Source organism: Bos javanicus, chromosome 11 (assembly GCF_032452875.1).
Source record: "Bos javanicus breed banteng chromosome 11, ARS-OSU_banteng_1.0, whole genome shotgun sequence".
NCBI classification, from domain to species: domain Eukaryota; kingdom Metazoa; phylum Chordata; class Mammalia; order Artiodactyla; family Bovidae; genus Bos; species Bos javanicus.
In genome coordinates, this window is record NC_083878.1 from 25,212,473 (window position 1) to 25,234,834 (window position 22,362).

Genomic DNA, 22,362 nt, shown 5'->3' on the forward strand with positions numbered 1-22,362 from the left:
TCACAGGACCTTGTCTCTTTGGAATTTCTAGAAAGTGCCACCATGTAGTGTTCCCTGTTTAGGGTCATTTGTCCCATTTCCTTCTGAATGGGTACTGTTGTGAGGGCATTGATTCTCTGCTCTGAACAGGAGGCACAGACAAGAGCGCCCAGTGAATCCCTGGGGTTATGTTGCTCGAGCCCTTCAACCTTGTTAAGGAAAAGACACTTGTCTCAGTTTCAGAGGAAACGTAGCCGTTGCACTTTTCTCGAGACCCATTTGCCTCTGCTTCCCTGTCCTAGTACAGAGAGGAAGGCTGATTACCTGTGCCTTACCTGCATTATCTCATCTGATGCAGTTGACAGAAGGTTCCAGGTCAGAGGTCTTGACTGTTTTGCATACCATGGTATCTCTGCTGCCTGGCATAGTGCCTGGAACTTAGCAGGTGATCAATTAATGTTAGTTGAATAAATGAAAGTGATTGAGAAAAAATGAGACCTGGAGGGGTGAATTAAATTTTCCAAAGTGACCAAAGTTGCATAAATGGGCTGGGGTTCCTATTTAGGTGTGACTAATTTCAGAGTCTGCTCTTTTATCCACTGTTATAAATGAAGTTGTGGCTCTCAAATGTGCTGTATTAGCAAAGTAGGGACGACATAAGTTATTGTAACAGCTCATTTAATATGAGAAATCAACATGATAGATGTTGAAGGACAGAATGGGTGAATAGGGAACACTGTTGGACAGTGGGGTGGGGAGAGGAAACAGCCACCATCACGAGAGCTGGGGGACAAGTGGAGAAGTCGGGGTCATCACAGCTAGAGGCCCAAGGAGCTGGGACCCAGACCCTTGAGGAAAGAGCACTGCCCTGCTGGTGCTGGCATCTCTCAGCAAGTGCAATGAGGCTGCTCCCGGGAGTGTGAAGTGAAACTGGGACCTGAAACACACTGCTCCCAACAGGAACAAGGAGAAGCGAGTCTCTTGCCCAGCCTTGCAGGTGCCCTCTAGACCCTGCACTGGTGTAACAGGGATCTGAATGGCACAGGAGAAGAGCATTTGCAGTCCCAACTCAACCCAGCATCACAAAGCTGAGTTCAAGTAGATGGATGTGTAGCTGCGAGGCAAGAGGGTAACAGAAGTACATACTTTAGAAAATGTCCCCATTTTTGTATTCTCAGTGGACCTTTTCCTTGGGATAATGGGTCTATTTCTTACTTCTTTAGGATATAAGACAGGGACTAACCTGAGTTTCCAAGATGAACTCAAAGTACTAGATAAAAATCTTAGGCTAATAGTGAATTTTCATGGGAGAGTTAATACCATTATACACTGGAATTGATAGGCACAAATTCATGGAAGAGTCTTACTGTGTGTGATTCAATAATACCATCAATTAGCACTGCTATGTAATTATCAGCATGTCAGACAGATGAGCACACCAGACAGGGTGCTGGTGGACAGAACCAGTCCAGCTGGAAGCAAAACCTGATTGTACTGAGACATCCAGCCAGGTCTCTCAGCCCTGGGGCTTCCTGTCTGCTTCTTCCTTCTGCTTTTTGCTCCCTTTGCTCGGCCTCCACCTTCAGTAGGAGGTTCTTCATGGTGGGAAGAGTCTCTGAATTCCTGCTGGTAGACAGTTTTTTCAGTTCAGTCGCTCAATCGTGTCCAACTTTTTGCAACCCCATGGACTGCAGCACACCAGGCTTCCCTGTCCATCACCAACTCCAAAAGCTTGCTCAAACTCATGACACTTTTTTACCTGACATTAAAAAAAAAAAAAAAAAAAGAGTGGGCAGCTTCTTCTTATCTTCTGAAAGTCACTGTCTTTCACCTGGCCTTGGCCTGTTAAAGGCCCTGGTGTGACTAGGGCCTGGGAGTCAGCACTCTGCATCTTCTTAACCCATGGTACCCAGCCACCCACAGACCTCTGTGATTGTCCTAATGGAACTTAGATTCTAAGGGTAAAAACAAAACCTGCACACATAAAAAGCCTCACATTTTGGAGTCAGTACAGACCTACCCAGATCCATATCAATGTCGCTTTATATTAGTCTTTGTTGTCAGGCTGTAGTTCCAGTGGTGGCCACATGCCATCAGGGTGCTTTCCAAATCCTGCCCCCTTTTCTGACTTAGAGATGACAGTCTTCTTGCCAGCAAGCCAAACGCCTACCACATTTGGCTGACTTGGGTAACTCCAGTGTCTGTAAGAACAGAAGGCCCTAAGACCAGTGGGGATAGAAGAGGCATTACTTTCCATGTCTGGGAGCCCCAAAGGGAGGGCAGCAGGGGAAATGGGATTTGTCTCTGCCACGGAAAAAAGAACATCTGACTGTTTGGAGTGAGATGGGATGAATTGCTAACTTCTCTGATAATTTCCTGTGTGGCTTTGGGTAAATCATTTGGTTTCCATAACTATTTTTTTCTTCTCTTCTGTAAAATATAGATTTCATTTGCCTTAACTAATTGTTATAATGATTAAAAAATTTCACCTACTTTATACCACTTGGTCTTCCAAACACTTTATGAGGTAGATGTTATAACCCTCATTTTAATAATAAAAAAACCCAAGTTCAAAGAGGTAAAGGGATTTGCCCAAAGTCACCCTGCTAGCAATTAGCAGAAATGAGATTTTAAACTCCAAATCTAAGATTGTTTCCACTGGGTGAATAAGGATCCCTGATCTGTGTGTTGAGTACACCATGTACCTGGGAGATGTTTTCTGGTTTTTTTTGTGTGTATCAAAGCTGGGTTTGTATTTGTAAACACAGAGAGGAACATAGAGGGCATTTTTCTTTGCTCAGACTGAACTATAAGCACAGCCGTCAGCTCCAGCTCTTGCCTCTGCACAGCTCCTCTGCCTGTATGCTGCTCCCTCCTTTTTCTGGAACTTAGGGGATAGAAGCTATGTTAGTGTCAGAGAGAGGGGAGAAAAAAGAAATAGAGAAAAACCCACAATCACCTAAAGGTGAGATGTGTTTCAATTATATTTCTGGTATCGACTCTGACACATAGTGAGTGTTCATTAAGTGTTACCCTGGAGTAGGAAATAGTAACCCACGCCAGTATCTTGCCTGGGAAATCACCTGGACAGGGGAGCCTGGTGGGTTACAGACCATGGGGTGGCAAAAGAGTTGGGCACGACTGAGCACGCACACATAACATTATTAAGATTTCATCTCCTCCTCTAAAGAAGGGCCATTATTGTTTTATTTTGAAAACTGTTAAGTTACCAAAGTTTTTATAGTCATATGTGAATTGTATATGAATAATGTCAATGCTTTCCTTATAACTGCGTTCATTTCTTACCTAAAGGTATGATTCTCAAAACAATGACTCTTGGATATTTGCTTAAAGGTAAATGGATATGTTCCAGTGTATATTTGCACATAGACAGGGCCAGTATTTATAAAGAAAAACTGCCCTTGTTTAAGTTATTTAGAAAAGTATTAAAGATAAAATTAAGTTTATAAAGAGGGCTCATCTAGCTTCCTGTAGGTTCCTGTGATTAGAGACCCTACAGCAAAGGGGGTGGAACAGCGTCATCCTGAGACAGTGAAATCTTTTTCAGAGTGAAGGCTGAGTCAGGAAAGACTCCAGAAGGACTGTACAGGTATTTCCTGACCCCCTAAAGAGATGCCCCGGGACCGCTCCCTACCTAGTGTCAGATGTTTGTGTTTCGGTATATCAGCAGAGCTTCCATCGCACCGCACAGGCACAAGGGGCTTCCTCCTGCGTCTCCATCTGTATCACATGGGGAGCTTTGAGAACAGCTTCAGCTGTGTAGTCATGCAGACCAAGGGAGCATCAGCTAGAGGTGCTCTTAACCGTCTTCTGAGACGGCGTGGCTTTTGTCCCAGGGGTACTGCAGAAACAGGACTCAGTGTGTCAGGAAAACCAAAGCAGCAGGCTCAGAAGAGAGGTGAGTTTTCAATGGAACAGAGTCAGGGCATGTGAGCCAAGGAAATTGATGAATTGTATAATAAACTTCTTTTTTAATCTGCTCTCTTCCGGCTTATTTCCCCTGAGGTTTGTGAGTATACTGCAGATTGTTATCTTTCTTATGTGTTCGCTGCGTTGACTAATAGCATTTCTCAATGTCTTTATACAATGAAGGGGGTATCTGATGGGGATGCCTCTAAGTCTAATACTATGATCTGGTATGTGAAGACTGTCCTTTGGATCACTTATTTCTGAAATCAGTGATTCAAGAGTTCCAACTGTTTGCTTTCCACCCTGGGAAATGGGTGGAGGTGAGGCCATTGTACCAGTGAGAGAGCTCTGGGATTGCATCTGCTGTCTTTACAAATCCCAATAGACTGCCAGGAGCAGCTGATGGCACTCCTAGGCATGCTTAGGCCCGGGCTGCCTTCTGTCAAACATTTTTATGTCATTTCAAAAGACTATGATTTTTTTTCGAATCTTCTAAAATATTTTTTTTATGGAAGAACATTGAGTGCTCCTGGACTCACCTCTGGTCTCCTGTTCTCAAGCTATAATGTTAAAACCTGATTAAATATATTAAAGTACCTTCAAGTTTCTTTTTTTCTTCAGTTTTTATAATGGATTATTATGGTCCCAGAGTTTATTGAATGTGAAGCAGGTATAGAAGATTATCTAATGTATCTGGAGAGTTTCAGGACAGTTAAAGCTTTATCTGAGGGTAACGGATGTTCTCTCACGTAGGAGTAGGGCTTCTGAAGGAAGACTGACCCAAGTACCTTAGGTGTGAGTAATCAGTACCTTGGTGTTTTGGCGTATTCTGGAAGGATGGCAAACTGGCCTCCTCAGGGTCCATTGCTGGGTTTAGTAGTAAATATCACAGTATTCCCAGAGAATACTCTTCTGTCCTGCCCCTGAGGAAAATGCTAGTGTGCGAGCCTATAAGTGGTCTAGGTTTAAGATCCTCTCAGCAATATGGAGGGCTTCCCTCGTAGCTCCGTCAGTAAAGAATCTGCCTGCAATGCAGGAGACCCTGGTTCGATTCCTGGGTTGGCAAGATCCCCTGGAGAAGGAAATGGCAACCCACTGTAGTATTCTTGCCTGGAGAATCTTATGGACAGAGGAGCTTGGCAGGCTACAGCCCATGGGGTCACAAGAGTCAGACACGACTTAACAACTACACCACCACCAGCAATATGGAGATTTTAGAAGAGAGACACAAGTCCTTGGTAGTTACTCAGAGGCCGACGGCCGTGAGAACCAGCTCTGGCTCCCTCAGGAAGTCTGTTTACCTTCAGGGGTCATGCAAGGAAACCTTTGTAACCAGCCTATCCCTGTGAGCGCCCATCCTCAGTGACGTAGAGGGGGAACCTCTGAGAAAGGAAGTAAACCCCTGACTGAAAAACTGAGTCCCTATTTTGAGGGGGTAATGGTAGATGCTTGGGAAAGGAGAGGGAAGAAGTCAGCAGAGGGAGGGAGCTTCATCCCTGAGAAGCGAATCTTCCTCAGAAAAGAGTGGACTCATTCACCTGAAGAGCAGTCCACGGCTCCTCGATGCTGGCTTTAAGAAAGCCAGCGGAACGTCAGCATTAGATCTTGATGCCCCAGGAAAGTGAAGCCCAACAGCCGATTTAGGCATCCCCTGCCCAGTCTCTTCAGATCCCAGTGAAGAAGTGAGGAGAAGTCTTCTGAATCTGCACAGCTCCCAGGGCAATGACTCCAGAAGATGAGTCACAGCCTCCTTGCCTGGGAGCCTCCCACTGGGTTCTTGTTAAGCTCCCCAGCCTTGCTCCTTATTTTCGTTCAGTGTTTCTTGTTTTCCCTTCCAGATGACTGAGCACTCTTTAAGCTCAGAAAACATCTGAGTTATAATGTATAGCATTTTCCTCCCTCAACCAAATATTTATTTTTATCCGCAACTATTTACATATACATGAATACGAAAAGTCATTAATGTAAAACTGAGGAACAGGCTTGGAGGCAGCTTTGTTAGGTGAGCTCCCTAAGAAGATGTGTGCAAAGACCCTTCCCACGATGGTCCGATTGCAGCTTCACTGAGTGCCTACAGGAGCTCTTTGGGGCCAGTTGTTGACCAAGGCCATGAGCGAGTCCTGGGGAAACAGGGCGGTTACATTTAAGGTATCTGGGACCAGACAGCAGAAAAAAGGATCAAGATACTGGAGACTGGACCTCCTACATTGCTTTCTAATTTTCTTCTTGTTTTCCTCCAGTTTTCTTCCCCTGTGTCTGTTTACTTTCTGCAGAGTACTGCTTTACCCTACTTTATATTCCAACCAGGCTTGTCTAATTTCTCCCTAAAAGTTGCCAATTTTTACTTCATGTAATTTTGAAATTGTTATTGGATATATATGTTGTTGGACTTTTTTATGTCTTTTTGACCTTTTTAATCAGTAGGAAATGATCCTTTTTACTTCTGTTAATATTCCTCTATTTTGTCTGATATTAAAACGAATGTACCAGTTTTCTTTTTCTCTTGTTTTTAGTTTTTTAAATGAATTAAAAAACTGAAACTAGAAAATTTTTCTAGTTTTAGTAAACTCAGAATATAATGATTCTTATCGCATCTCTAAAGTCAGCACAGGTTGTTCTAGCACATATTTTAAATACCCTATAAAGCTATTTTCCATTATCATTTAATTTAAAAACAGCTTTACTGAGGCATGATTGACATTCAGTAAGTTATACATATTTAAAATATTCAACTTGATAAGTTTAACATACACACACACACACACCAGGAGCCATCATCATAATCAAGATAATAAACTTGCCTGTCACCCTCAAAAATTTTCTTGCACTCCTTTATAATTGGCCCTCTTGTCCTCCCTATCACTCCCACATCATCCCAGGCAGCTGCTGATCTGCTTTTTAGCACCATAGATTAGGTTACATTTTCTAGAATTTTATTAAATGGAGTCATGCAATATTTACTCTTTATTTGTCAGTTTGAATAATGTTTGGAGATCTACAAGTTCACTGATTATTTTTTCAGCAGTACTGAGTCTTCTGTTAATCCATCCAATGAATTATTCATTTCATATTTTGTATTTTTCAGTTTTAGAATTCCCATTTAGGTCTTTGATATTTCAACTAAAATATACCATATTGTCCCCCACACATCCATCTTTTCCAATGTATTTTAAAAACATACTTATAGTAAATATTTTAAGTCCATATCTGCTAATTCTAACATCTGAATCATCCATTAATCATCTTCTACTGACTGTTTTTTTCTTTTGATTATGGGTATTTGCCCGTTTCCCAGGTCTAACGGTTTTTAATGAATTCTGGTCAGTGTGGATGACAAGTTGTGGAGACTCAGGATTCTGTTATTTTCCTCAATGGAGTTGTTTTTTTTTTTTTTTTTTTTTTCTGTAGAGTTTTAAGGTATGTTCTAACAAGCAATTAAATTTGATGCTATGCTAAGTCACTTCAGTCGTGTCCGACTCTGTGTGACCCCATAGACGGTAGCCTACCAGGCTCCCCCATCCCTGGGATTCTCCAGGCAAGAACACTGGAGTGGGTTGCCATTTCCTTCTCCAATGCATGAAAGTGAAAAGTGAAAGTGAAGTCACCTAGTCGTGTCTGACTCTTCGCGACCCCATGGACTGCAGCCCACCAGGCTCCTCCATCCATGGGATTTTCCAGGCAAGAGTACTGGAGTGGGGTGCCATTGGGGTTCTTTACCACTAGTGCCACCTGGCTTTATTAGGGCTTGTCTATTTCAGTTATGCTCCTAGTTCCATGAGATTTCAGTGGAAAGACCAAGTTGTTTGCCCTGTCCTTCTAGCTTGGTAGAATTTGAATTCTGAACTCTGTCTTCCCAGCACTGGACAGCTGCTGAGGTTGTTGCTTAGCCTTTTTTAACGTTTCAGCTGATGTTCTCCGGTGGGCTCCTGGGAGTCTCATTTTGTCTGTGAGCAGTTCCGAAATCGGCCAGTGATTTGAGAGGAGTGTGTATGTTCATCTGGGGACTCCCCCTTACCTGTGTCCTTCCTTTTAGAATTTCTTCCCTCAATTTCCAGCTGTATTGGCAGCCTTGAACTCCAATCTGTCCCTGATTCCTCAGCTCAGTCAGACTGCAGCTTTCTGCTGGAACCATATCCCTCTGTATGGCATGGAACTGCTCACAGGGGTACTGTTAACAGTGAATCTCCCCTAGTCTTGCCTTTTTTCAAGTCATCTCTCTTCCAGTTTATGCTTGATTTTGGTTGCTCTCCACTATCTTCAAACACTTGTTTTTATATTTTATATAGAATTTATCACTGTTTTTGGCTGGAGGGTTAACCCAAGATAAATTAGCCCACCATTATAGGAAGCAGAAGAGTTGAGCTTTTCAACTGTGGTGCTGGAGATGACTTTTGAGAGTCTCTTAGACAGCAAGGAGATCAAACCAGTCAATCCTGAAGGAAATCAACCTTGAATATTCTTTGGAAGGACTGATGCTGAAGCTGAAGCTCCACTACTTTGGCCACCTCCACTACTTTGGCTCACACTACTTTGATGTGAAGAACTGACTCATTGGGAAAGACCCTGATGCTGGGAAAGATTGAGGGCAGGAGGAGAAGGGGACAACAGAGGATGAGATGGTTGGATGGCATCACTGATTCAATGGACATGAATTTGAGCAAGCTCCGGGAGATGGTGAAGGACAGGGAAGCCTGGCGTGCTGTAGTTCAAGGGGTCGCAAAGTGTTGGACACAATTGAATGACTGAACAACAACAATAGGAAGCAGAACTCTTCAGTCCTTCTCCAGGCTCCCTGCCAACTCTGTTGGTTCTCTTAATTTATTTTGAAATAATATACTGTTTGTGTCTTGTGGACACTGTATCTTTCCTTACCTGTTTGAGGATATTAATGATAGTGGTTTCTGTTTCTTGAGTTTTCTTCTCCATGAATAATCCGTTTCTTCCAATTTGCATTTTTCTCTGTTTTGGTCTCTAACGTTTGTGTTAGAGGTTTCTTCCTGGTGACCTTTGGTTGTGTAATAGTGTTTAAGAGTAGGAAACTAAAGTCAGATGAAAGCTCTGTACTTCAACCTTCAGTGCACCTCGCAGAAAGGACATCAGACCAGGCTGTTTGTTGAGTGGCCCGAGGGTCAGTATCCTCAGGTCTTTTCTGTGGGCTGGGCAGATTTCCCAGAGAAGATGCTTTGCATCTATCTTAGTCCATTCAGGCTCCTGTAACAAAATACTACAGATGCGTACTGTAAACAACAGAAATGTGTTACAGTTCTAAAGGCAGGGAAGTCCATGAGCAGGGTGCCAGCATAATTGGCTTCTGATGAAGGGCCTGTTCTGGGTTGCAGACTGCTGTCTTCTTGCTGTGTCATCACATGATGAAAGGAACTAGGGAGCATGTAGGGTCTCTTTTATAAGAACATTAATCCCACTCATGAGCTTCCTAGGAGGTGTTAGTGGCACAGAATTCATCTGCCAATGCAGGAGACACAGAGGTTTTATCCCTGGGTCGGGAAGATCCCCTTGAGTAGGAAATGGCACCCTATTACAGCATTCTTCTTTTTTTTTTAAGTCTTTATTGAATTTGTTACAATATTGTTTCTGTTTGTTTTTTGGCTGCAAGGCATGTGGGATCTTGGCTCCCTAACCAGGGATCGAACCTGCACCCCCTGCACTGGAAGGCAAAGTCTTAACCACTGGACCGCCAGGAAAGTCCCCCGTTACAGTATTCTTGCCTGGAAAGTTCCATGAGCAGAGGAGCCTGGCGGGCTACAGTCCATGGGGTTGCAAAGAGTCGGACACGACTGAGCACAGACCGCAGTCCCATTCACAAGGGTTATACCCTCATGACCTAAGCACTTCCCAAAGGTTCGGAATTCTGATGCCGTCATATTGGGCTTTAGGACTTCAACATATGAATTTTGTGGGGACACAAACATTCAGACCACAGCATAGTCTCTTTTTCAGAGGATAAAGTTTTGGCTACCTGCTTTCTGGGAGCTCAAGGGGAAGAAGGCTGGAGGTCTTACCATTCAGTGGATATACACTCACGTGAGCCCTCAGTTTCGGGACTGGCAGCCCCACTTGGCGCCTTATGTTCCCTAGGCCTGCAACCCCCTATTTGGTCCTCTTTAGAGAATAACTATCCAGACTTGTGGGAGGTGGGCAGCTGCCGAGAGGTGTGGAGTCAGGAGCACTTCTAGGAGTCCAGCAACCTCAGCCTTCAACTGATCTCTGCTGCAGTCTCCCCTCCCCCACCCCCCTCGAGGTGTCTGGTATCCATTCCTGAGCTGTTTTGTGCATACTGGGCTCGCAGCTTTTCACACTGCCAGCTTCAGGTTTGGCTTTCTTGAATGCATGGGCTGTTATCACTTGTTTATCTGTTTTCCAGACTCTAGAATTCTGATGGTGGTTTCTCCTCTGGGTTTCAGAAGGGGAAGAAATTAACTCAGATACTGGTAGCTGGAAACCTTAAAAAAAAAAAAAAAAGATTGTTTATATCACAGCAGCTGGTTACAGTAAAGAACCTCCAAGTCCAGGGACTTTAAATACTTTGTGTGTGTGTTTGTGTGTGTGTTAATTGCTCAGTTGTGTCTAACTCTTTACGACTCTCTGGACTGTAGTCCACTAGGTTCCTCTGTCCATGGAATTTACCAGGCAAGAATACTGGAGTGGTTGCCATTCCCTTCTCCAGCAGATCTTCCCAACCCAGGGATCGAACCCGGGTCTCCTGCTTTGCAGGTAGATGCTTTACCATTTGAGTCACCAGGGAAGCCCTTTAAGTACTTATGAATAGTCAAAGCAAAAGGGAAAATTTTGTAAAAAAATAATAAGTGCTTATAAATCAGAGTTAGTATAGACAGAAGTAGCAAATGTAGATTGATGCATATCATAATTTACTTATAAGTGTAAACCAAAATGATCTGGGCTACATCATCTAGGAAGGAGACCTGAGAATGGGCATAGATCTCTTTCTGGGGCCCTGTGTATCTGGGACCCTTCACATGGCTCTGGTTCCCTGCTTTGGGAAATGCAGTGGGGCTGAGGAAGCTTTGAGCAGGGAAACATTTTGGTATTACAAGCGCAGGTGTAAGCACTGGGATGCTTCAGCCCAGAATGCAAGAGGTGACATATCTCAGCTTAAACCATGGCCAGTATGGAGAAAGCAGGTGTGAACCTGGATGCCAGATCCTGAGCTGGTGGGATGAGAGGGTTGCTCTCAAACGTGGAGCAGGTAAGTTTAGCTCAAATAGAAGAAAGCACAATTTATCATGGTAGGCCAGAAACTTTGGAAACTATTTACAAGTGACTCTTCTGGCAGATGGCTTAATTCCATAGGTGGGTGGATAAATGAATGGCAGAGTGGTCCCCCTCACCTCTCCCCACACACACAAAAGGAGAGAGGCTTCTGAGAAATACTGGCGATACTGACACACACATAACCCGTAATTTAGACACTGAAGAGAGCTGTGTGCTCTCACTGGGATGGATGGAGAATGGGGCAGCTTAGAATAGCAGGAAAAACTCTACCTAAATTAAGAAGATCTGAGTTCAAATCCTGACTCCTCAACTTACTCACCGTGCAGCCTTGAGCAAGCTCCTAACCTTGCTTACCCTCACAAGGTTCTGGTGAAAGCTTCTTCCATAACCTAGGGAACAAAGCAGGTTAGCCCAGTCCTGAACTGAACTGGCTGGGTTTTGATTGGACACATACTTGCTGAGCCCTCTCCAATACCAGGCTGTGTGCATATATCTCCCCATTCTAGAAAGGCTCATGAAGTGAAGGCGCAGCTCTGCTCTATCCTGCAGCCCTTCCTCAGGATGGCGGGAGGCTGTGAAGGTGAGCGTCCCTGTCCCCTAACCGCATGTCCCCTCCCGGTTGCAGAGCGTGTGACGAGAGAGAGTATCCAGGCCCTGCCTTGGCCCGAGCCCCTGATCCCGTCTCAGCAGGCACCCCCCAGTTCCCTCCTAGCCGCTTAGCTAGTAAACAAGCAAAAGTTTGCACAAGCCACTGTGTGACACCAGATGGTGACAATGTAGTTGCCCGGCACTGCTTCTCTTTCCCTTGTTTCTCTTGAGAATCTCTAGATGCGCAGCTCTGGAACAGGAGAGTTGAAGGTTTGAGGGGGAAGGAGGGACATTGTGACACTGGGTGTTTGGGGTCACTCCCCTCCTATGGAAAAACATGTCCCTAGCTTCCGAGTGCCTACATCGTATGATTGATTATGGTTACCTGAGATCAGGGCATGCCTCCTGTAGGCCTGTTGGTTCCCCATTCCCTAGCGTCCAGTCAGAGAGGTTCCACGATGTTGCTCCGGTATGCGTGTCAGCACTTGCCTGCCTGGCTGGTGACCACTGCACCTGCCCTTCCCAACTCCAGCTTTCAAGATACCTCAGTGTCACTCAGATTTTCGTGGCCTCAGTTGAACTTTCCTTTGGTCCACTCTTCAACAACATTGAATCAGTGCCCAGCCTCCTTTCCTTGAAGGCTGTGATGATGGTGGTGGGAGGTCTGATCCGTCCTTCCTCTCCCCTTGCCTCTGCCATCAGCACCTGTCTAACTTCGACCCTGTTTCTTTCCTTTTCCAGAACTCACATGCTGCGTGTCAGACTGAGCTATTGCTGTTTAATCCTATAATCCAAGACTTGCTACACTGTCCCGCTGATGTCCATAGCCATGCCTGGGAAGGAGGCAGCCCCATTCCCAGCGTATCCCGGGGGAGACCTCCGCCTGCACCCCACAGAGCCTGGACCAGGCCGGGGAAGAGACTGCAGGAGCACGCGTCCCCGAAGCTGCGTCTCCTCTTGTGAATCAGTGTCCCCTTGCTTTCCTCCAGAGACCTCGCTGCCCCAGAACGGGACCTGCCTGGGGAATTGAGGGGCTGGGGGAGCTACTCCGAGACCTCCTTCTCCGGCACCCTGAACCCCGGGCACCGCGGCTCCGGGGCAGTGGGGCTGCTGCAGGCTCAGAGCCGCTGCAACCCTGCATGTGCCAGCTTTGCTCTGTCGCCGGCTGTGTCAGTGTGGACTTGAGGGATACGGCATGTTTCTAAGTGGATTTTTCTTAAGAAATGTGCCAATGCTGATGTAGTTCAGGATGTTCCCCCCATCCCAGCTGTCACTGTCCCTCGGCTTTTTCTCAGTAGGCTTCATTCCCCGTTTTTTTAGTGGGGAATTTTGTCCTTCACCCCCTGCATCCTGTATTTGTCCCCCTGCCTTCATCCCTCCCAGGTACAGAATTACCTGTGGTTCTGACAAAAGATAAGCAAATCGTCTTTGGGAAGCCTATGGACTCTTTATATCATCCGTGCTTTGTTGTTGGAAAGAGGCTGGCGTTCTCTTGGTTCTGCTTAGTCGCAGGCAGCCCAGTGAGAGCAGGTAAAACGTGAGCTGAGCGTGTGTATCATGGTGACCAGCCGTCATGTCCTGCCCTGTTCCTTCACAGCCAAACCAGCTGCTGCAGCCGGGTTGCTCCTTCTAGGACTCTCATTCATCCAGGTTAATTTTAAGCAGGTGGGGTCTGTGTGGCCTGTAAGGTGAAGTGAGAGAGCTGTGTTTGCAGGTGAGTCTGTGTGGAAGCCCTGCCTCCGCCACCCTGGCAACCCAGCCGTTTCTGTGAGCACCTGTGCCTAGGCCCCAGGAGACCTGTCTGTTTCTGCTGTCTGCCCTGGTACAGGCCCTGCTGGCGTCACAGGTGGGCCACTCTGCCACTCTGTGTACACAGCTGTGGGGACAGGAAAACCTTAATGCCCTGTTTGCTCCCCGAGCAGATGTGAGTCTGCTGCTTCCCTGCCTTTGTTTGCAGGGACAGGCTGCAGGGCACAGGGTCACAACAGCATGAAAGCCAGTGGGAGTGTGGCCTCCCTGTGGTGCCTGGAGCCTGCGGCCGGGAGACAGCTGGGTGGCTGACAGCAGGTCAAACGGCCAGCTGCTTGCAGGACAGAGTGGCTCCAAGTGAGCTGAGTGCCCCCTGCCATCCAGGCAGAGTGAGGTTTCCCTAAAATGACCATGACGCTCCAGATATCTGGTCGTCGCAGGCTGGGCTCAGCTCAGCAGAGGATGTGATGCGTGATGACTGAGGGTGACACTCGAAGCACGAGCTGCCTTTTCCTTTTCCAGTCTCGCAGGCACTGTGGCTTCTCTCCCCAGGAGGGGTTGGTTCTCATCTTAGTGTTTGAGGGATGACCCCGGGGACATTCTCACCACTGCCAACTCTTGGAGCTGTTCCAGGTTTTGGCTTGGGGCCCCATGGGTGGGTCTCAGTGAGCCGGGTAGGGGGGCAGACATTGCCCTCAGGGTCCCACAGGGAAGCTCCTTCTGTAAAGCCCCAGGGAGAGAGAAGGCAGCCAGCTCTTGCCTCACCAGCCACGTGCCACATCCTCTAAAGAAAGAGACTCAACCAAGCTGTATCCCCATGCCCTGCCCTGGATTTGCTGTGCGATAGATACAGATCGTGGAATGATTCCTTTACCTTTTCCCTGTCCTCTCCTGACCCACATGGAGCCATGACTTGTGGTTAAAGGAGCCATTAGCTGCCCGTGACTGCTGCCAGCTTGTTGGGGAGAGGCCCTCCTTCCCCAGGCGAGGAGCTTTGGAGACCGGGGCCAGGCCAGGGCTGCAGGAAGAACAGGGAGGCCCAGGCCAGCTCCAGTTCATGCTTCGCTGTGGGACAGGTGCACCCCGACAGCTCTCCCTTCACTGTGTGGTGAAAACTCCTTGTTCCGCAGCCCCGCCCTCCTGTAGGAAGGTTGCTGGCTAAGATCTTAGGCGCCCACTTCATCTCGGGAAAGTCTCCCAGCACTGAACCTTCAGGGACTGGAGGATGGATGCCAAGGAGCCTCTAGTATCTGTCTCTGCCGAAGGAGCAGTTGGTGCCGCGAGGCTTTCCCAGCCACCCCCCTTTTCTTGGAGCCAGTGTCACCGTTGTGGGTGTCAGTGGCCTGTCAGCACTGTGAGCAGCGAGCTTGTGGGCTGACATGCAACGCCCGTCTACATGTTTCCCAGCAGACGTGCCCAGGGCTGCTGTGTCCTCGGATAAGGACACAAGGATGCTGAAGCCCGAGAGTCATCGTCCTCCTCCCCCGTCATCGCCCGCCCACCCCGAGGTGGTGCAGGAGAGGACACAACTGCTTTCTAGCTTGCCTTTCATGATTCTGCCTTGTCCACAGCCTGGTTTCTATAAGTCAGCATCCAACCAAGAAAACCAGAAAAGTCTATATATTTAAAACAGAGGGGTTTTAATCCAGGAAATTGTTTAACTGAGAAATAAGAAGACCCAAGATGCCACTGAGGGGTAACCGGAAAAAGGGAACCACAGAGCTGGTGGGACCAGATCCTGGGGGTCAGGCCACTGGGTGGAGCCTGGGTCTGCAGAGGGCCTATGTGGTGGGAGCTGAAGCCATGAGGAGACCTGGGCCCTGCCAGAAACATATCCCCCACACCCCACCCCAGGCAAAGCGGGAGCACAAATAGCCTGGCGTCCTTCTCCATGCCTTCCAGATTTCTGCGTTAGCTAAATGCAGCTGGAAGCCAGCTGATCTGGGAGCTGGGGACAGGCCAACTGCAGTCAGTCCCCAGAGCAGAGCAGGGGAAGGCGAGTGGTGGGTCAGAGGGCAAGCAGTCCCAGGACATGCGTGGCCCTGGTCCATTCTCTGTCACGTCCAATCCCACTGTGGATTCCCCATGCTGTCCTAAGACCCCGGTGAGTGGAGGTGGAGGTAGCTGCCCTGGTGGGTTTCTGTAGGTTCTCTGTCACTCTGCTTGGGAGGAAAGTGCTTTGAGGAGGTCGGGGAGGGGGTTTATTCATAACATTATCCCATTTCTCCTTTGGGGGAATTTACTCATTTAGCAGCCCCACCTCGCCTGTCCCCTCAGGGAGGCTGTGTCCCAGTTTTCTGTCCACCCCGGCCCATTCCTCTTCCCCCAGTCTCTGGTTTCCCTGCTGGAGAACACCCACCCAGACCACGCATCAGTGGTCATGCGTGTTTCCCCAGGATAATTCATTCAGCGTGTGCTATTACAGAGTGGTCTGTCTGTAAGTAGATGTCATCCACTGATCAATTTGTATCCTGTTTCCAATAAACTTCTGGAAATTCTGCCTGGTTTTATGCCGCCCTTTGCTGGGACAGTGGCTCAGCTGTAAGGCTGGGCACAGGGGCAGGACCCCGCCGGCCCCCAGCCCTAGGTGCTTCCTCCCCTGTGTGGCTCTGGGGCCAGGCCCATTAGTCTGACATCCCCGCCCCAGCTACATGGAGGTGCTCAGAGGCCTTTCCCCAAGGTTGGCACTTTATTCTGCTCTCTTGTAAGCCACAGCCTTAGGACAGGGCGGTTTCCTGAGGCCGAGCTGTGCCAGAGGTGGCTTTGACCCTGTGTCCCCTAGGCCTGGAGGTAGGAGAAACCTCAGGCAGACCTCTCTCCATCAATCCCTTTCGCACTGCTGTGCTGGAGCCAGGTGGCGGGAGCGAGCGCGGGGCCGCTCCCACGGTGAGCTGAGGGAGTGTGCTGTACTCCATCCAGGGGTTGACAGGAAGGCTCCCGTGCCAGTGAGGTGGGTGCAGGAGCTGCAGGTGACACAGATGAAGCCCAGTGCCCTCTTCTACATCCCACCCTCCTCAGCTCTGAGAGCTGGAAACCAACATGTCTGAGTTGACCTGAAAGGCATCGGGAGCCTGTCTGAATGCCCAGCATCCTTCAGTGTTTCTCAGGCCCCCAAGTGTGAAACCAGCCTGGTAGAAATTACTCTGTTGAGTTTTTACTGGTTCAAACCTTTTTGACTGCGGTGTAGACTCTGCCTCTGGCTGTCCTGGGCCATCACTGTAGGCTCCCTGGGACGCCTCCAGCCTGTGTTTGTGAAGTGTGCCTGTTTGCAACCCTTGTTTGCTGAGATTTGAGAGAGATGTAAAAAAAAAGAGAGAGACACTGAATTCCTTCAAGAGTTTCACTAGAGAAGCAAGACATCCATGTGCAAGGTTACAGGACCCTGGAAAAGGTTGTAGAGGAGGCAGGGCGCTGCCAGTCCTTGCAGAAGTCCCAAGAGAAGGCTCAGCGAGGCCGGATGCGGCAGGGCAGGCTCTGTGGAAGCAGAGGGGCCCTCAGAGTGCAAGCTGGCAGCCCCGTCTCTGTGAAATCCCTAATGCCCTGGTTCTTGGTGTCTTTTTATTAAGATTTAATCCTGACTCGAGTGTCTCCCTCTTTCTGGAAGCTCACCAATAGAGAGTCATGTGTGCCCTGTCTTTCAAGGGGTACCAGCCTTAAGATCCATTGCCAGGACTGGGTTTTTATAGTCAAACTTCTTAAGAGGTTTCCATTTGTTCTGCTCTTGCTCCTGGACTAATGGCAGGGGGTCACTGGAGGGAACCACTTAGCCTGCAGGGACCACCCCAGAGGTGTGAGCGCCCCTCACCAGGCCTCTCTGCGCTGCTTGCTGAGCCGGCCCATTTATATGTCCTTTGGGAGCTTGTTTTCTTATTCCCAGAACCAGCGGTTCTAACCCTTGGTTGCCCCTGAAGCTCTCGCCCCCTTGAGAGCCAAGTCTTCTAGGCGTCCCTTCACCTGTGTTCCCCTCACTGCAGGACCTTCCGCCAGCCCGTGGAGGTGCCCTCCGGCCTCTGGAGAACCCTCCTGGCACCCACATGTTGGATCGTTTCCTGCCCCACCCCCCCTCTGTAGAGGCCTGCAGTAGAGTGTCCTGACTCAGGCCAGATTGCCACTTACTTACTGGATGACCTTGGGCAAGTTACTCAACCTGTCTGTGCCTCAGTTCATTCGTCTGTAAGACGGGATCATAGTATGTACCTCACAGAACTAACTAGTGTGTGTAAAGTGCTTCGCATGGGGCCTGGGACAGTGTTTGTTATTGCTCTGTCATCATCTTCTCCCTGCTGCCCTCATCTTCACCCTCTCTCCCTTCTCAGGCCGCTTAAACTTCCCCATCCAGTCAACAGGACAAAACAGGCAAACCACCACAGGTCCTCTCTCAGCTTCGCCTGAAGCTCGTCTTATCTCCCTTTACTAGCCAACTTGTTTAAAGAGGAAAGACTTGTCTCCATTCCTTGAAGTCTCATTAATTCCTCAACACAGTACAGTCCTTGATCGCTTCCCCATTCTGGCCCACCCCAGCCACCCACTGAGATTGCCACTAAAAGGTCACCAGGGACCTCCTAATTGCCACATCCAGCCCGTCTTGCGGTCCCCCTCTTTGAGCTTTCTTGAGCACTCGACGTGGTTGTCATCATATTACTTGTCTTTGTTACTCTTCATTACACTCACTCCTTTATTCTCTACCCAGAGCAACACTGAGCCACATTCAGATATTACTTAGAGTCATTTCCCAGGATTTTTTACAAAGATAAAATTTCAGAATAGTAGTCCCCTGCATACCGCCTTTCCATGTCCCTCCATTTTAGAAGAAAGCACTTTCCCAGTGTATGATTTTATACAATGACTACATATGTATGAATCCATAATCAATATGGAACATTTTGCATATAATTAAATTTTATGCAGACGATAACCTATCACTTCTCAAAAAGCTATTTTTAATAGCACAGACCATGCTGTGTTAATCCAGGGTGTCAGCACAGGAAACTTGACCAGACAGTGTCAGACACACGTGTTGGTTCTCACATCAGCTTTCTTCAGCATGCAATTAGGAATTTTGAAAATACTGAGGTACTTTGCAGCCTGTCTGGGTATTTTATGTTTGGCTTTTACCCTCATAAAAGATGGCTCTAGTGTATTCCTTTTAAGTTTTTTTTTCACTTCACGCTCTTTTTTTAATTGCTGCATTCCTGATTTTCTTCCTATTTAAAGGTTTCTTCTGAGCATTTCACCAGGTCTTCCTTTGTGTGTCCTTTACTTCTGGGGATTTTTTTTTTAAAGGATGGTTCTTGGTCCTCTTCACTCTTCTCCAGGTGACTTCATCCATTCCCTGTAGGAGGTCGGCTCCCATCAGTAAGAGTCTGAAATGCTGTTCCCAGCCCTAAACATGCTGCTGTACTTATTTGCCTGCAGGTCCTCCAAGCTCCTCCAACTTGTCTTACCTGTATCTCCTCCTCTGAACCTACTGCGGCCCGTTTCCTCAGTGTGCACTTTCCACCCGCCATCCAGTCGCCTCTCTTCCCGACCTGGGCTGTGCCTCTGCACCCGTGTGCTGTCTGCCGCTGCCCTTGCTTGGAACACAGACCGTTTCCTACTTGGCTTGTCTTCCCTTACCGCTCACCAGCCTGTCCACACTGTTAGCAGAGTAACTGATCAAAATGTAAGACTGGGGCTTCCCTGGTGGTTCAGTGGGTTAAGAATTCACCCACCAATGCAGGAGACACAGGTTCGATCCCTAGTCCAGGAAGATTCCAAAATCCTGCGAGCAACTAAGCCCGTGAGCTATAACTACTGAGCCCACATGCCCTAGAGCCCATGCTCCACAAGAGAAGCCACTGCAATAAGTCTGTGCACCGGAACTAGAGGATAGCCCCATGCTCGCTGCAACTAGAAAAAGCCCAAGTGCAACTAGAAAAAGACCCAGCCAAAAAAGAAAAAGCAGCAAGGCTGATCATCGTCAACTTCTTGAAAACCTCGCACACACTTGCTTTCCTGCTGGATTGTCCTGAGCTTGCAGGGCCCAGCCCGCCTCTCCTGCTGTCTCCTAACTCCGTCCCTAGGCTTCCTGCTCCCTTGGCTCATTGCTCTCCTCACCCTCCCCATGCCCACCGGCTCTTCTCGCAGCTCCGTGCCCTTGTTCACGCCCTTCGCTCTGCCATGGATGTGTTTCCTTTGCTCCTTTCCTCATCCTCCACGTTCAGCTCACACGCACCCCTCACTCCCAGCACTCCCACCCCTGCCCTGTGCTGTCGTGCTGTCATCTGCGTGTTACTTCCTTGAGAGCCCACTGGCTTGGATTGTCTCTGATCCGTCCACAGGTCTGTCTCTCCCAGGCTTGGCCTGGCAGCGTATCATCTGCCTTTGTGGCTGAGGGTCTGGGCCATGGTGTGTGCCTAGCAAATGCTTGACTAGTGGCTTCAGGCCTGTCAGCCCCATCATGCCTGCCTGCCCCCTGCACATGAGTCCCTGGGGTAAAGTCATGGAAGCCATTTCTTCATCCCTGAAGGTGTCAGCAGGTCATATGAGAAAGAGGAGAGAGATGTGCTGCCTAACATGTACACTAAAAAGTGCAGTCCACCCCGAGGGACCAAAATGCTGCTTAGAACCCAAATGTAGGAAATAGGGTCTTTACTCAGCCTGTCTCCAGCCTACCTTATACCACCATGGCGGCTACTCTCCCATCTGTAGAAAACCCTGCCCTTCAACAGTTTGCTCTCTCCCCATCCTCTCCCATCCTTTCTTACCCTCCTTCCCTTCCCTTCACCCCCATAATAACTCTAGTCCTTATTCAGTGCTCAGCAAATGGGGTGTTTCCATCTCCAACCCCTGGAGTTAAGCAAGGGCCAGGATCACTGTTCCCATTTCACAGATGGAGAACCAAGTCCGGAAGAGGGGTTTACTGTGGGTTGGGACCAAGTTAGGACCAAGGGGTCCTTCCATGCAGGGAGACTGTGAAAGAAGCCCGAAGCCCCGCTTCTGCCTCTTGTGGGGACACCCAGACCCCCTTTAGAGAGCTCCTTGTCAGTGGGGAGAGTAGTTATCAACTTCAAGGTGAGGGGCAGGGAGGATCCAGGGCAGATTCGGGGTTGTGGGCCCAAACCCTGTGATCAGCATCTACCTGGGCCTCTTCGAGGGGAAGAGACGGCAGTGACAGGCTACAGGGACCATCAAGTCATTTCTCTTACATGAAGTCAGGCGAGTGAGCCCAGCTCCTGAGGGGCAAGGGGACATGGCGGTGCTGAGGGGAAGGGTCCAGGGAAGGGAGGGCCAAGGAAAGGGGGGCACAGGGAGCCCTGCTGGCCACTAGAGCTGCTCAGCAACCAGACAGGTGCAAATGTGGGGAGAGATGGTACCAGAAGGAAGGTGCCGGGTGTTCACTCAGAGCACAGTATATGTTAGACCCCCTGGAGGTGGGGCCTTCACGAGAAAGTGCTTAAATCCCAGACTCCAGGAGCATTTGGTCTGACAGAAATGATGAATCTCAGGCCAAGGTTGGCCAGCTCCTTCCCATGGCAGCAGAGGGTGTCTCTACAGTGAGAGGCAACAGCAGAGCAGAGGAATGGAGCAGGGTCCATGTAGGGCAGAGATGCCCGAGGAGCCCCTTGGAGGGACCCAGGTGGCACAGCCTTTCCATCACTTGGTTTGGGTTCTCAGTAGCTCTGTGGGGTTCTGACAGTAGTTGGTGAGTTTTCAGGAACGGGAAAAGTGGATGGAGACACAGTGGGAGGTGGGTTTTAATACCCACCCAACTTGTCCCCCAGGCCATCTCCCCCTGCCTGACACGTTCTATCTCCCACCACAACATCCACATGGCATCCATGTGCCTCCCTCCTGGGACATGGGTGACTCTCCTGGGCCTGGCCACCACTCTTGAGGACTTCTAACTGGGGAACGGCATCCCTGTCCATGATAACAGAGGGCTGGGCTGAGAGGATGAAAACAGGTGGGGAGAGGGGGCTTGCCCCCATTGTCAGACCCTGTATCTGAGGGCCGGGGTCCGTGACTGGGGTGATGAGTAGGGAACCCATCCTAGGCCCTTCTGTCCCCCTCGGTGGGGAGAGGGTGTGTGTATTGGGGGCAGATGTTCATTCTCCTGAGATGGCTAGGGCTGGGGACGCATAGGGTTCAGGAGGGGCATATTTGGGGCTTTAGTGACCTCTGAATAGCCCTTCGGAAGCCTTGAAAGCCATGCATCCCCAATGACTTCCACTGTGGACAGTAGGGAAAACCACTACACGTGGCCACCCCCTAAAAGAAACCCTTAATTCACGCCAGGTACGCACCTGTGCCTGCAGAGCCCCAGGTCAACAGATGGGTTAGCCCAGGTGGTCTCAGACGCTGACACAGGCATGTGGAAGAGAACCGGAAGGAGGAGAGGTGGGCTAGATGGCTCTGGTCCTGGGGGAGGGCGGTGAGCTGGCTCTGGTGACCGGAGGCCCCTTCCTGTCCAGGTGGGTAGCAGCCACCACAGGTTCCAGGGCCAGGGAAGGGTACTTGGGGCTAAGGAAAGCCAGGGGAGGGGGTCCAGGAGCCTGACCTGGGTGGAGATGATAACCTCCCAGGCTGAAGATCCCCACATCGTCCCAGAGGAGAGCAGGCGTGGGGTAGGGGGGTGGGAGGTGGAGGGCCTCCTAGGGCTCCAGGTGGGCCACCCATCCTGGGAGCCTGAGGACCTCTCCCAGGGAGTGTTCTGACTTTAAGGACACATGGGGCTCCAGGATTCCTGTGGAAGGATGGTGCCCTGGACAGCTTCTCCACTCTGTCCCCAGAGTGTCCCTTCATCTTGGGGAACTCTTGAACCCTCCTGATGCCAGATGAATCTGCAGATACTTACTGGTTTTCCTTAGATCAGTTGAGATAGGC

At 49.1% G+C, this 22,362-nt stretch overlaps 1 protein-coding gene across 7 annotated transcripts in view; it reads left to right on the forward strand.

The window, feature by feature from the left end:
- The window catches only part of MTA3 (metastasis associated 1 family member 3), a 212,740-nt gene extending 196,745 nt beyond the window's left edge, over positions 1 to 15,995 (forward strand). For 6 of the 7 annotated variants that reach the window (XM_061432189.1, XM_061432190.1, XM_061432191.1 and 3 more), the window contains exon 17: positions 12,490 to 15,995. In XM_061432189.1, the coding sequence (XP_061288173.1) occupies positions 12,490 to 12,515 (26 nt within the window). In that variant the 3' untranslated portion in view covers positions 12,516 to 15,995. Of the gene's footprint in view, positions 1 to 11,666; positions 11,741 to 12,489 lie in introns of all 7 variants that reach the window. The other variant, XR_009739340.1, reaches the window with a different exon arrangement.
- Positions 15,996 to 22,362: the final 6,367 nt, after the last annotated feature.